Here is a 15,429-nt window from a genome sequence, read left to right on the forward strand (position 1 = left end):
TAAAGCGTTAATTACTTTTCAACTTTGCGTATTGTGTTTTCCCTAGCATTCCCTTGCACCATCTAGTGTAGGAAAGGATATGGCTTTGGTGCCAGACACATCTGTAAATCAGATCCAGGCTCTGTCACGTATTAGCTCTGTGTGACACTGGCAGCTCACTTGGATGCTCTTAGCCTGGGGTTCTTCCTCTTGTGAACCTCACAGGATTGGTGGACTAAACAAAAAAAAAAAATGCATGTCAGGTAACTAAGCACACTAAAAAAAAAAAAAAAAAAAGCACACTACCAGGCGAATATTAGACACTCAGTAAACATTGGTTCCCCCCACATACACTTTTTTTCCGTTTTAGAGAATTAAATAAACCACCTTTCAGTCTATAGGTAATGCCTGTTTGCTTAAGATCAGAATATTTAATAAGATGGTAATAACGTTAAAGAAACTTTCTCCATTTCTACATGTTGGCACTAATTTACTTAAAATGCTTGTACTAGTGAAAGAAACAAGTTGTTTATTCTAATACTATAATGTTTTCAAATGAATTAACATCATTTTAAGATTAATGGTAGAATTCTTTTTTTTTGGTCCTGTCTAAATGATGTTGGTGTAATATTGATGCATCAAATTGGCATTCAAGAAAATGAAAATAAATTTGTAAGACACAAACATTCTTCCTATTAATCATATTAGAATTGAATGACAGGTTGTATGTTAATTAGTTCCACTATCAAGTTGTATACCCTTATTTAGAATATGATTAATTGTGTTTCATGTTAATGAACATTAACTCAAGCCAGTAGAGGTGATTTAGTTGTAGAGCAAGGGAAAAAACACATCAGGAAATTTAGAACTTTCTTAATAGAGATGTCATCTGCTTTTCCCACAGATGTTGATGAGTGTGCAGAAAACATCAACCTCTGTGAGAACGGACAGTGCCTCAACGTCCCGGGTGCCTATCGCTGCGAGTGTGAGATGGGCTTCACTCCAGCCTCAGACAGCAGATCCTGCCAAGGTGGGTCACCGGGATTCTAACTCATTTTCAAGTTGGATCAGCTACAGCAAATGAAACCACAAAAAGGGCTGGAACAGGCTCCACCTGGAAGCAGAATACACAGCACATGCTGCACATATAAAAGTCATTCGTTTAAGCACAGATTATTTTGCCGAATGAATAATGATGAAGGTGGCTTTCATCTCTTATGACGTTTTCCTGGCCAAGAGCCAATAGTTGGAAGTTCTTGGCTCATTTTTTTAATCCATTTCTTTTTTCTTTTTCTTTTTTCTGTCACAAAATGACATGTGGAAAAACTATTCAGCTTTTTAAGATGTGATGTATGGCCTACCCCGATCATTGCTATTTAATGTGTTTATCAAATCTCAGCTATTTTTGGCATTTACCTTGACGAAGTGTGCTATCTATATGTACGGGGTTGGAAGACATCTTCAGGGACTCATCTTTAGGTCCCCTCTGCCTAACGGTAGCGTTTCCTTCCTCTAACTTATGATGTCATCCACCATCTCCTGGAAATGGGGCTCTGTGTCTGGAGAGATTTTTCCTAGAAATGGAATTTGGATGTTCTCTTAAATTACAGACTCAATTCACCTTTCACAGACTTTGGGCCATCATTGTGGTTCATAGGATTTACATGAAAATATAAATGAAGAAAAGAAAGGTAGAAAACTTATTATATGCCGTTAAGCTTTAACAAAATTAATGATTCAGAGAAAAATCTTATCTGCCCCCCCCCCAAAAAATAACTCAAACTAACTGCTGGGTGAAGATTATAAACTAAAGCCAGATTAAAGACTCTCTTTCCATTAGTGTCTAATCAAAGGAACAGAAATAGTAAATACCAGCACACGTGTGCATACACACATAATTCACCAGTAGCAACCAAACAAACAAAAATTATCCAATCTAGGGTGGCTCAGAGTAGACCTTTACTCTGCTCCATCACCAGAATGGCACTGAAGAAAGAAGGTGTGCTGAGAAGATCATGGAATTTTCTATAAATATCCACCAATTTGGAGAAAATCAGAACAAGGGGATGAGTAGTAGGCCCTAGAGAAGATGATCTTAAAAACCACAAGCACTGACATTTCTACAATTAACCCACTAAGTTGTGCAGAACCTGATGCATTTTACACAAGGAAACTGTAGATTGAGCTTCAGTTCTCCAGTTCTTGTTTCTTCTAAGCACTAAAGCCAATTAGTAGAAAATGTGAGTCAATGTGGATGTAGAATTACATGATTTATTACCAACATTAGCTTGACGAGAGTTAGTGGAAAAGGAACAAGTCAGCAGTAGCCAAACATTTTCTCCAATGTAAAATTTCAAGTTAATTCTTTATACATAAGGCAGAATCTCCCCTTTGTGATCCTTCTATATCTCTGGCATAGGCCTTTCTAAAACTTCTCCTCAGGTCCACCCCCAAAGCGATGCTAAAAAATTACTATTTACTTCCTTTGCAATAGAATAGTTTGCAACCTCAAAAGAAACAAAAACTGGGAACCTATACAGTAAAATTAGAAAACAATTAAATAGAAACAGAAGAGACAGAGATGAAAAGGCAATTACTAGCATACAGCATGGGCTTGAGATAATCACAGTGAACAAGAAAGAGAAAGAAATTAACATTATTAGATAAAGGATAATCTGTAGAGTACAGACAAAGATGATACACTTAAGTATAATTGGTGTCAGTGAAGTGGAGAGCCAAAAATATTACAAAGAAAGAGTATTAAATAACCTAACATTTCCCTAAAGTAAAAGAAGAAACCAAATCTGCAGAAAAAGGTCAAATTGTAAATCAAAGACTTAGCTTTATTACATTTGTCAACTTCAGTCCTAGAGCAAATTCTTCAAGAATCCAGATAGAAAAGGCAGGTCATGAGGAAATTGGAAACATTCAGTACCAGAAGACATTACAGCAATATCAACAAGGTTCTGAAGAAACCCATGACTGAAGAATATTATACCTAGGCAATTAGTTAATTATAAAGACAATAGACATATTCTCACACCTGAGATTATTTCTAGGAGAAAACATCTATGGAGCTTTCTTGGAAAAAATAAATCGGCATTGATCACAGCCAATCAAAAAATGAATGGAAAAATTATAGTAAAAACACAGTTGAGCCTTTAAGTACAGAATTAATACTCAACACTGTGGAGGTTATGGTAAATGCCATAAATACTGAAAAAGTGAAAATAACAAAAAAGGAGTGGGAAGGAAATAGGAGTCCTAATTTTCTTACCGTTCATTGTACAGAGTCTATTAATACTGTCTAAAAATTATATTTCAACTTTATGATAAAGCCAAAAAGCTACAATGACTTTGTTTTTTTGTAATTTCTTAACATTAAGAAAGTATTTTAGAAATTGTCAGGATAAAGAAAAATTGATCTGATGCATAGAAATTGTTTGTTTCACTATCATTATATCTGTGAATATGCACAGAGATATATTGGGAGTGGTGTGTCCACGCAATGATAATTCTTTCTGGTTGGAAACATTTTTGAGTTTTTTTTTTCTTGTCTTTTCTGTTTTGCTAACAGTACTCTTTTTTTTTTTACAGTATTGTTTGATTTTTTTTTAGTACATTTTAATTTTATTAAAAACAAGGCAGTATTCTTACAAAATACCTTACTGTATACAAGTATTATGTTATCTAAATGGAATGTATTTCTAATAAAGTTAATTAAAAAGAATAAACTGCGTACTGAGCAGGCTAATAATGGAATTCCATTTTCACTTATAGATTAATACAATTCACTTACAAGAAAGCCTGAGTCTTTGTTCTTTGTTTCTTGCCACATAGTAGAAAAGAAATCCATTGCCCATTAATCGAACTTTTAAATACAATTTGAATCATACCTTAAATATAAGGTAGTTGAAAAGCATTACTTTGACTACCATGAATGACCAGAAGACCCTTTTAGACTTAAGATATAACCATCTCATGACAGTAGTTTAGGATGACTTGTCTAGCCTAGCCTAAAATGATACGCCTGACCTACATTCTTAGAATATTAGGTAATTTGTGTCCAAAATGCCCATTCTCTTCCTCTGAGTAAAAATGCAGATCATTTCAACAGCTGTACACACACATATGTGCCTTCATTTTCAAAAGTGAGGAATGATAACTTATAATTTATTGATCTTGATTCAGAGTCTCATGGAAGAATTTTTAGCTTGAATTCAATAGAGATATTTTAATGAAATTTGTAAGAATGTGTGGGTGTTCTTATTACATGACATCAGGGAGAAATAAGTTTAAAAAAAAGACAAACTTAAAAATAATTTTAATGATATTTTTAATATTTAAAAGATTATATTGTATTTGTTTTTTAATTTATCAATTATAAAGCATCTGCTCTTGCACTCTTATTAGAAGCTTTGAATTTTTTTTAATTTTTTATATTTTCATTCCTTTTGATACATTTCATATTTAATTTTTGTATTTGTTATTTTTTGTTTTAAACCAACTCTTTAAGTATATTATACCTACAAAGAGACTTAAATACTGGACATGTATTTTACCAGTAAAATAATGTTTCTTTTATATCTTAGTTAAAATAAATAAACTTGATAATCATTAATTTCTTGCCATGTAGGTGACTTGCCTAGCCAAAAAAATAATTTTACTGCTTGAAAACATCTGAGGCGATAGAAGAGTTCATTAATACTATTATCCAGTAAAGCAAACTTTTAAAATTATCCTAATAAACAAGAGACTATTCTTTTTTATTCTACAGATATTGATGAATGCTCCTTCCAGAATATTTGTGTCTTCGGAACGTGTAATAATTTACCTGGAATGTTTCATTGTATCTGCGATGATGGCTATGAATTGGACAGAACAGGAGGGAACTGCACAGGTATGGCCATTAAGCGCGTAACTGTATTCTGATTAGCTGAAGTGAATATTCTGTTCTAGGTATGAAAAGTCCTCAGATCTTTGCTTAGCTAAACAGTGTGTTGTGTTACACATTTTTCTGAGAAAGAAAATTATATTCTTGTTTATTCTTAATCATGGAATTGATCTCGATTAACATTTAATCAGTTTCTTTGTAAACAAGTTAATAGTATCTGACATGAAACTAGGAAATTACCTCTTCATATATGTATGTGCGTGCGTATGTACATATATACATATACAGTCATGCGTGGCTTAACATCACGATATGTTTTGTGAAATAGGGTGTTACGTGATTTGGACATTGTGGGAAAACCATATTATAGATGAAGGTCCTTTCAGGTATTCCGGATAAGGAGGTTTCATCCATATTAAAAATTTGCTGGGGCAAATAACCTCCCTCTTCAATTAGTTTATCCAAGGTTTCAACTTCGTGCCTTGGCAGTGATTGTCAGGATGCCGAGAGGGATTCACTGTTGTGTTTGGTCCTCAGTCCATGTCATTAACAATTTCTCTACATCGTTAGCCTTGGGGCTTTCAGTGGAGCAGATCTTTTAACAGCCTGGAGAATTTTTTCTTTGTTTTTGAGGTTCGTCATGATTGTTGAGTGCACCGTGCTTAAATCCGCTATGTCCAGTTCTCCAATCGGCATTTCTGAACTCTGTTAAAACCTTATGGGACCATGGATGTATATCAGTCAGACGTTGCCTGAACAGACTTTATGTGGCGCGTGACTGTATATGCATACATATGTAATTTTAGTTAAGCAAATAGTGATGTAATATTTTCCTCAGAATTCTACCACTTAATTATTTATTAAGCATATTAAATAACCTTATCATAGTAACTGTGTGCTTGATCTATGAAGCTTATTCGGGGTATATATAAGGATTTAAAGTCTTCATTTCATTTTGATCGTGCTGAGTCATTTTTAATAGTCTTTCACTACTAACTTGCAAAAAGTTCACCAAATCCTTAAGAATCACAGTATGCGTGGGGAAATAAAGTATGCTAATGTGGGCATCTTAAATGTTTTTCCTAGATATTGATGAGTGTGCAGATCCCATAAACTGTGTAAATGGTCTGTGTGTCAACACGCCTGGTCGCTATGAATGTAACTGCCCACCCGACTTCCAGCTGAACCCCACTGGCGTGGGCTGTGTGGGTAAGTAAAACTATGTGAAACAAATAAATAGAATTAGAGTTGAATATTCAAACTCTCTTGGAAACAAACTGTGATGAATGTTTGCTACATTTGAAAACAAAGTCCTTTGTTTTCAAAGGACTAGGAAAGATACAGTATTGAAATAAATGTCACTGTTACATCACGCTTCAGTTTTCTTTCTGCCTTGCCCAAAGAATTGTATTGTCTCTAAAGGTTATATACAAGAAGACTGGAGACAATGTATTTGGAATTTTCTTTTAGCGTTCATTGAGAATTGAGAATGCTTAATTTTTCTCTTTCTGGCCGTAATGACAGAAGAAAATTAATAGTGGAAAATATTTCACAATTACTAGATCAACCAGAAGGTGCCTACACTTAAAAGATGGTGGTGAGATTGATTTTATAAGCAAAATCCCAGACTGTCAGTCTTCAGATGCCAACATCCTAGATGAATTTTCTCAAACTCAGTACTCAATGAGTGAATAATATATTTCTATAGACAAAGGAGACATGGTATTCTCATCTACTTAGTCAACAGGACATGCAATTTTTTGGCAGCAAGAACCTAGATCATTTCAGACTCTTATAATCTTCCATTGTGTGTGGTGTTTGTATGCCAAAATTTAGTTGATATGGTTTCGTAAGTGGACAAATGATGAAGGTAGGTTTGTATACAAAGGACATAGGAATGAAATAGAAATAAAAGAAAATTGTTGGATTAATCATTCTGATGCTGTCGTGGTTGTTATTGGTCATCAGGTGATTCCAATTCATGGTGACCCCATATGTGCAGAGTAGAACTGCTCCGTAGGGTTTTCAAGGCTGTGACCTTTCAGAAGCAGATCACCTCATGGTCCCTGGGAGGATTCAAACCACCCACCTTTCAACTAGTAGTCAAGCGCTTAACCATTTGCATTGCTCAGGAAGTCCTAATCATTAAGGTGTTGATAAATCTAAAAATGAAAACATATTCTATTTGTGTAGCAAAGAAAATGGTTGTCCTCTCTTCAGCAAAATTATGAGCCATAAAAGTTTTCTATAAATTCTTCAGGTATTGTGTTTTGATGATGCAGGTACAAGAAGAACTAGAAGCAATGATGAACTAGAACCTACTAGAGATGTGTTTGAAATCTGGAATCAGTTTTTACAAAAAAGATACGTTCTAGGTTTATACATAAGACAGCTGCTGCTGAGCAGTTAATTGCATTCAGAGAGCCATTTTGGGTATATATACCTTAAAAACTTGAACAATATGGAATAAAATTTGGGTTAACTATAATTTTTATTAAAATTTATGATACCGTTACAGTTTTCCTTATACCCTTATTCTTTTTTCTGTATATTATAATGCAAAATGACTTAAAAATATAAAATCTTCTAAATGTTCGTTTAATGCAGATGGTAAATGATGTTCCTGGGTGGTACAAACAGTTCAGTGCCAGGCTACTAACCCACAGGTTGGCAGTTCGAACCTACCCAGAGGCATCTCAGAAGAAAAATGTGGTGATCTACTTCTGAAAGATCACAGCCATTGAAAACCCAGTGGAGCACAGTTCTGCTCTGATACACACGGGGTTGCCATGAGTTAGAATTGATTGGACAGCAACAAGTTTGGTGGTATTAATTTGTCCTAAGTATATGAAAACTCTGTGAACCAGCAATTACTCCCCTTGCTCTGTATGCCCAGCACAGAACTCAGAGGCCCATACAGAGACATGTGTAAGGATGTTTATTGCAGCATTATTTGTGATGGCAGGGATTTAGAAACCATTTTCAAAGAGTGGGAAACAAAACAAAACAAAAAAATGGCAGTGGCACACCATGAAGTTGACAGATTGGATGTTCCCAAAGCAGCATGACTAGAAAAAGTGATAAAAATGGAATGAGATAAAATGTACACATGAAAACAAAATTACTTCTTTTCCAAGAACACGTGCCAGAAAAAACGATAACATTCTAATTGTTCAAAAGGGGAGAGGAATGGGGATAGGATATTGAGATAAAAGAGGGAGGAGGGAAGGAAAGATGAATGAATACAGACCTAGTAAGAGAGGGACCATGAGTGAAGGAATATAATTAACTCAATTCTTTGCACTAGAGTTTCAGCAACAAAAACAAAATGAAAAAAAGCAATAACAGCAGTCCATGTGATTCTGTTGTGCAGCCAGGGATGAAAACAACTTTGTAGAAGGTGGTAAAGACTTTGAATTTTACTCTGATTGAGCTGGGAAGCCATTGGAGTTGGCCTAATCTAAGGTAATGCCTCTAAAGGATTACTCTGGCTAAACTGAAAACCAAACCTGCTGCCGTCGAGTTGATTCTGACTCATAGCGACCGTATAGGCCAGAGTAGAACGGCCCCCATAGGTTTTCCAAGGAGAGCCTGGTGGATCTGAACTGCTGACCTTTTTATTAGCAGCCGTAGCTCTTAACCTTTATGCCACCAGGGTTTCCTTACTCTGGCCATGGTGGAGACAATAGACCACAGTTAGGTCAAGGATAGCAGTCAAGAGACAAGTTAAGAGGCCACTGCAATAGTCCAGGTAAGGAATGATGGCAGCTTGAATTCATATTGTAGTGATGGATATTGTGGTAAGTAATCAGATTATGGATACATTTTAAAGGTAGAATTGACAGAATATGAATATGGGTTGATAGTAAGGAGTCAAAAATGTCTTTTAGGTTTAGGGCTTGAGTAACAGAAAAAGTGGAGTTTCCATTTACTGAACATGCAAATGACTGAGAGATGAGTGGCTTTGTATGTGAATGAAAAACTGTCAAGAGTTTGATTTTAGATGCATTAACTTTGAGGTAACTGTTAGATGTCTAATATGAGAAGTCACATAGGCAGTTGGCAAAAGAGTCTAGAATTCAAGGGAGAGGCCAGAGATGAAACCATAAATTTAAGAGTTCTCAGCAGAAAGTTTGTATTTGAAGCTATGGACTAAGTGAGATGATCTAGATGGTAATTGTAGATTGTTGCTGTTTGTCTTTGCTACTGTCAGGTCACTCCCAACTCATGGCGACCCACTGTGTGCAGAGTAGAACTGCTGCATAGGAAGCAGATCACCAGGCCAGTCCTCTGAGGTGCCTCTGGTTGGGTTTGAACTGCCACACTTTTGGATGGTAGTCAAGTGCTTACCCATCTGCACCACTCAGGAACTCTAAATGTCTGAGATTCATTGATCTCTCAAATATCCTCTCTAAAGTTGTTTCAGACTGTCTTCCCAAAAACCTGCAGAGTTCACTGTGTAAATTAAAACCCATGGGAGACAAGATGATGGAAAGGAGATGGGGTTATCAACATTCCTTTGATACGATTCAGTTTGCCTAGCTTTAAATGAACTTACGGTAGATATTTTCCCTTTATTCACAAACTTACGATACAGAGAGATTATTTGGTTCAGAATGTTCCAGATATGCCATTTCTTAATACCTTGTTTATTCCATGAATATATGGAAATACCTTTTATATGGATCTCTAAATTTAGGTAAGTCTGTCTTCATTTATTTACTTTGTACAGTGTAATCTTGAAAAAGTTTAAAGCAGCTGATTGCTTTATACTCAGGATAAAAAGTGAGCTTTTCCTATCAGTCTGCAGAATTTGAATTTTATCATTTCAGTGACTCTTCTCTAATTTTAATTTTAAAAAAGAATTGTTACTATGGCAACAACAATTTAAAGCTCCTGTGTTGTTCTACAGACAACCGCGTGGGCAACTGCTACCTGAAGTTTGGTCCTCGAGGCGATGGGAGTCTGTCTTGCAACACCGAGATTGGGGTGGGCGTCAGTCGCTCCTCCTGTTGCTGCTCTCTGGGGAAGGCCTGGGGAAATCCCTGTGAGACGTGCCCCCCTGTCAATAGCAGTAAGTATAGAGGTTGAAAAGGGAGCAAACTCTGGGATCTAAAGACTAGTTGTCATTTTATTCCTGTGCTGGAGGAGGGCTGGGGAAGTAATGAGGGTAAAAAATTAAACTTGGGCCATTTTCAATGACTACACTGAAACCAGCCAAGAGTGTTTTATATAAAAGGAATTTTCATTCCTGTCTTCTTGTTTTTCATGATATGACAAAAAAAAAAAAAAAATTTCAACCTCAATCCAATCTGCATGATAGTAATATCAGTTCTCCATGGTATCATAGATAAAGGCCATTCCAGATTCTTCTCAGGCTGTTCCGTTCAGGCTCATAGGTGTGTTGTGTTCCTGGAGTCAGTCATAGAATGCCTTAATCTGAAACATCATTACCTTCTGATACGGACATAGATCAACCTTTGGACTGAAGAGCACTTACTTTTTACTTGCTAGCCAAAAGGTTATGAAATAAATTTTCTGTGAGGAATTTTTTCTTTAATTGAAAACAAATGGTCTTTGGTATTCTACTGTGTATATAATTTATGAAAAAGTGATCTTATTTCAAGTAAAATGTTATAAATATTACTTTAAATATATTTGAAAAGGCACTAAGGAAAATGTGGATATACCCCTCGGGGTGTGTGTTTTGATCCTGGAAGTTGCTAAATTCTTGCTCCTTGTCCCAGACATTCAGACATGAGTATCAAATCTCTTGATTTCTCTTCTTTTGTAGCTGAATATTACACCCTGTGTCCTGGAGGTGAAGGCTTCAGACCTAACCCCATTACAATCATCTTAGAAGGTGAGCTTACCCTGTCACCCATATTTAAACAAGGTTTTTTTTTTAAAGAGTCTACATTAGAGAAAAGCTGATAGAAAAGCTAGTGTGGAACAACCCCAACAAGATGATTTAGCAGAATTGCAGATGGCCAATCAGTTTCCATGATGCTAAACAACCACTTTTATCAGAAGGTGATAATCCATTGCAGTGATCTCTCATGTCTGATTGTTCTGCAGAGAAACACTCTTTACCATTATCCCCCAAGTTGAATCATCCTATTCTTGAGTTATGGCAGATCTCCAATACAAAGCCAAGAAAATCCACGGTGTATACGGATGAAATAGTATCAAGAGTTTGGTTTTAGATGTGTTAACTTTGAGATAACTATTAGATACCCAAAAGGGGAAATCAAATAGGCTGAAGGGTCTAGAGTTCAGGGCAGAGGTCAATGGTGAAGCCATAAATTTGAGAGTTCTCAGCAAAAAGATGGTATTTAAAGCCATGTACTAAAAGAGGTGATCTAGATGGTAATTGGAAATTGTTGTAGCTGTTAGAATAAACAATTCACTTGGATGCATGGAAGTCTGTGGGTCTAACAAGATCGCTGGTATCACTAGTGTTGGTGTCACCCAGTGCAGTAACTCATGGTGTCTCACCCCCCGCCGCCCCATCCCATGGACCTTCTCCCATACCAGACCATACAGAACCCTTAGTAATGTTTATTATCAATTTTAATTGTAGAATAATAAGTGATAAATATAGCTGTAAATAGCTTAAATGTAATATTTCTTAAATTATATGAATACCAAGAACAAAATTGTTTTGTAAAATCTTTCTACATTGAATTACAACATTATTAACTCAGGGGAAGCCTTTTTTTTTTTTTCTCTCTGGTTAATTTCTACTTCATTCTCAAAAAAGTTACTGATACGGTTCACAAATACTAATTACCAAAATACTGTAGCTAAAACACCAGCAGCAATGAAAACAACAGTTTGTGCTTGTAGCATATACAGATGAAACCACGTGATTCAGAGTGTCATTGTAATTGGGTCATAGGGACAGCTCTGACCAGAGCACATTAGAGGATTCAAAAAGTAAATTAATATAGTGTAGCTATCTTGATTCATGTAAGCTGAACTTACGAAAAATGCTTTTGTTGTTATAACCACGAGGATATTTTTATTTAAAAAAATTTCTGCTGAAACAGTGCACAAAATTTTATAGACAGTCATTTTGGTGTCACCCTCTGACAGTGTCACCCAGTGTGGTCTGCACCCCCCTAGTGATGGCACTGTACAAGGTCACATATGCAAAAGTACTAATAGTAACTCTCCTCTGTCATGGGGATACTTGTTGTAAGTAAGCTTGTCTCACCTTTTGTAGACATTGACGAATGCCAAGAGTTACCTGGTCTCTGCCAGGGTGGAAACTGCATCAACACTTTCGGAAGCTTCCAGTGTGAGTGCCCACAAGGCTACTACCTCAGCGAGGAAACCCGCATCTGTGAAGGTGAGGGGAATGCTTCCCTAAAAATTATTAACACTGTTTAAAACAAAAGTACTGGTCGGGTGAGTAACACCTAGGTTCTTAAAGCTTGCGAGCGGCCATCTGAGATACAACGATTGGTCTTTTTCTATCCGGAGCAAGAGAGAGTAAAGAAGACCAAAGACTCAAGGAAACAATTAGTCAAAGGACTAATGGACTACAGAAACCACAGCCTCCACTAGCCTGAGACCAGAAGAGCTAGATGGTGCCCAGCTACCACTACCAATTGCTCTGACCAGGATTACAATAGAAGGTCCTGGTTAGAGTGAGAAAAAAATGTAGGACAAAGTTCAAATTCATAAAAAAAAATACCAGATTTACTGGTCTGAGAGACACTGGGGGAACCTCCAAGATGATAGTCCTTAGACACCCTTCTAACTTAAAACTAAAGCCATTCCCAGAGATCACCTTTCAGCCAAATAATAGGCCTTTGAAATAAACAATAACACCCGGGAAGAATGTGCTCCTTAGAGCAATCATCTGTATGAGACCAAAAAAGGCAACATCTGCCCAAAAGCGATGACAAGAAGGCAGGAAGGGGCAGGAAGATTAAATGAATGGAAATGGGGAACTCAGGGTGGTAATGGGGAGAGTTCTGACACAATGTGAGGATTGCAAACAGTGTCATGGAACAATTTGTGTATAAACTATTGAATGAGAAACTGATTTGCTCTGTAAACCTTCACCTAAAGCACAACAGTAAAAAATATATGTATATCACATTTCTATATGCTAGCAATAAAAAAATTGAAAAACTAACAGCAACAACAAAAAAAGTACCGATCAGGCCTGGAGAAAAGGCCCTGAACTATGAAATTCTGTCAAAGGATCATTTGACACTACTAGCTCATCACTGTTTTCATGTCCACACTCTTCAGTTATATGATGATGGAGAAATTATTTACAACTCAGTTGCTGTAATTTACTGTAAGTTTGCTCCGAGTAAATGGGTTGATTAAAAACAAATGGAGAAAAATTGGAGTACTATGAAACCATACACTATCAAATAAGTTAGTTCAAATATTGGTAAGAATTATATTTTGCATAAGACAATAAGATTAAATGCAACTATTAAGTTAATACTGTAACAATTTTTAAAGGTTAGACTACATAGTATGAAGTTCAAAGGTTATGTGAACCCCTTTTTGTTTCCATTCCCCCCTCCCTTCGCTTATCAGCTGACATTATAATCATCCTTTTAGGAACCTGTCTACCCACTAGACTGGGAGCTTCTTTAGGCAAGGTTCATATTTTTATAGCTGTAAGTTCTAGCGTACAGAAGATTCTCAATATTTACTTAATGATTGAATGAACAAATACTTCTAAAATTAAACACTAAACATATAACAATTATTTCCATTATAACCTTTCTTTTAGAACATCTTAAGATAAATGCGCCTGGAAGAAATGAGATTTATTAAGAGAACAAACAGCAGCTGTGCTGTTTCTAGAATCTCTTGAGTGGGGACTAATTTGAAAAGAACTACAAAGACAGAGGCTCTCCTAACCTGTGACCACTCTAAAGTTGGCATTAAATGTGGCTTAAATGACATGAAGAAAGATTGAAGGCAATTTTAAGAATATGAAGTTTCAGTAAAAATTATAGGTGACATTTAAGTTATGTTTTGCCACTTTGGAGTACTTTCTTTTGATCATTTATATTTTGGAATATTGGGAATTTTTTTCTCTTTTAAAGAAAGACAAGACCTATGCTATATAAATACAGATTTGGGGACATTTTATATGATTGCTTAAAATTATAAATTTTATATAAATAGCATGAATTTGGGAAATCACCCTTGACACTTTGTTCAGCAATTTAAATGATATGACCTCATTGAAAAATGTCTTTTTTAATTAATGAATGTCTTTGCCTACCTTAGATATTGATGAGTGTTTTGCACATCCTGGCGTGTGTGGGCCAGGGACCTGCTACAACACCCTGGGAAATTATACCTGCATTTGCCCACCCGAATACATGCAGGTCAACGGAGGCCACAACTGCATGGGTAGGTGACAGTCTCTGAGATTATGTCTGAGATATTTGAATTATCACCTAAGGCATGTGATCTTGGAATTACTGTTGAGAATGTTTGGAAATTAAATATTCATGGCTGATGAAGAATTTCAGACCTTTATAAACTTTGGGATAGGTATCATGTTTTTAAACTTTGGCTATATACTTGCAGCATTTCAAAAAGCATGAATCTGAAGTAGAAAATTTAATCAACTCTTACAATTATATTTTCTTAAACTTTTGTTTTCCATTTATATAAAGTGCTATTATTAGAACATCTAAATTTTATACTTAATACTTTGTAAATTGAGTAAATGCATTTCAGTAGAGAAATATATATGAGCTTTGTTTGCCAAGAAAACTGTAAATGACATTTCTTATCTAAAAACAGAAGAGATGTTCATCTAAAAGTGAGTTAGATTTAATTAAAAGGCCTTCAAATGACTCAGAGTTGTGTTAATTACAAAGTTTGGTGTCTACAGGTATGTGGGCTTCCTTATTAGCCATGTACTGATGTGACTGGTTAGCTTGTTTGTTTTCCTCCATGTAGACATGAGAAAAAGCTTTTGCTACAGAAGCTATAATGGAACCACTTGTGAGAATGAGTTGCCATTTAATGTGACAAAGAGAATGTGCTGCTGCACGTATAATGTGGGCAAAGCCTGGAACAAACCTTGTGAACCGTGTCCAACACCAGGAACAGGTAAGCACACAGTTCATAAGTGATGTGCACAGGTGTACGTGTATGTATAGATACATGTGGGTGTATGTGTGTAGGGATCTATATACGTATACATACAAGAAACCACTAAATTGGGCTACAGATAGTTACTGAGCGCCCACTGTGTGCCTTCCTATCTGTTCCGGATGCTTGGTGCATAATTGATAAATGAAATATACAAAGCCCCTGCCCTCCTAAGTGCTCTGAGTGTAGTAGCCAATACTGTTTTCGGGGGTTTTACTCATGTGTGTAACAGTTGGCATCAAAAGCTACTATTTTTAGAATTCTTTATAATTTCCATTGGTTTGGTGAATTGTATTTAGGCAGTAGTAACTGTCACAGTCTCTGTTTTACTCTATGATGCACTGTTTTGAATGCCTCAAATTTCACATCCCCACTAACAAATAGAATTGTAGTAAAGACAAAAT

General features: G+C 36.0%; 1 protein-coding gene across 1 annotated transcript in view; it reads left to right on the forward strand.

The window, feature by feature from the left end:
- Window positions 1-15,429, forward strand: part of FBN2 (fibrillin 2) — a 292,375-nt gene that overhangs the window by 230,403 nt on the left and 46,543 nt on the right. The window contains exons 34-41 of the mRNA XM_064275596.1: window positions 884-1,009; window positions 4,757-4,879; window positions 5,960-6,082; window positions 9,786-9,947; window positions 10,668-10,736; window positions 12,102-12,227; window positions 14,147-14,272; window positions 14,831-14,983. Coding sequence (XP_064131666.1) covers window positions 884-1,009; window positions 4,757-4,879; window positions 5,960-6,082; window positions 9,786-9,947; window positions 10,668-10,736; window positions 12,102-12,227; window positions 14,147-14,272; window positions 14,831-14,983 — 1,008 coding nt within the window. The remainder of the gene's footprint in view (window positions 1-883; window positions 1,010-4,756; window positions 4,880-5,959; window positions 6,083-9,785; window positions 9,948-10,667; window positions 10,737-12,101; window positions 12,228-14,146; window positions 14,273-14,830; window positions 14,984-15,429) is intronic.

This window comes from Loxodonta africana, chromosome 2 (genome assembly GCF_030014295.1).
Source record: "Loxodonta africana isolate mLoxAfr1 chromosome 2, mLoxAfr1.hap2, whole genome shotgun sequence".
Taxonomy (NCBI): Eukaryota; Metazoa; Chordata; class Mammalia; order Proboscidea; family Elephantidae; genus Loxodonta; species Loxodonta africana.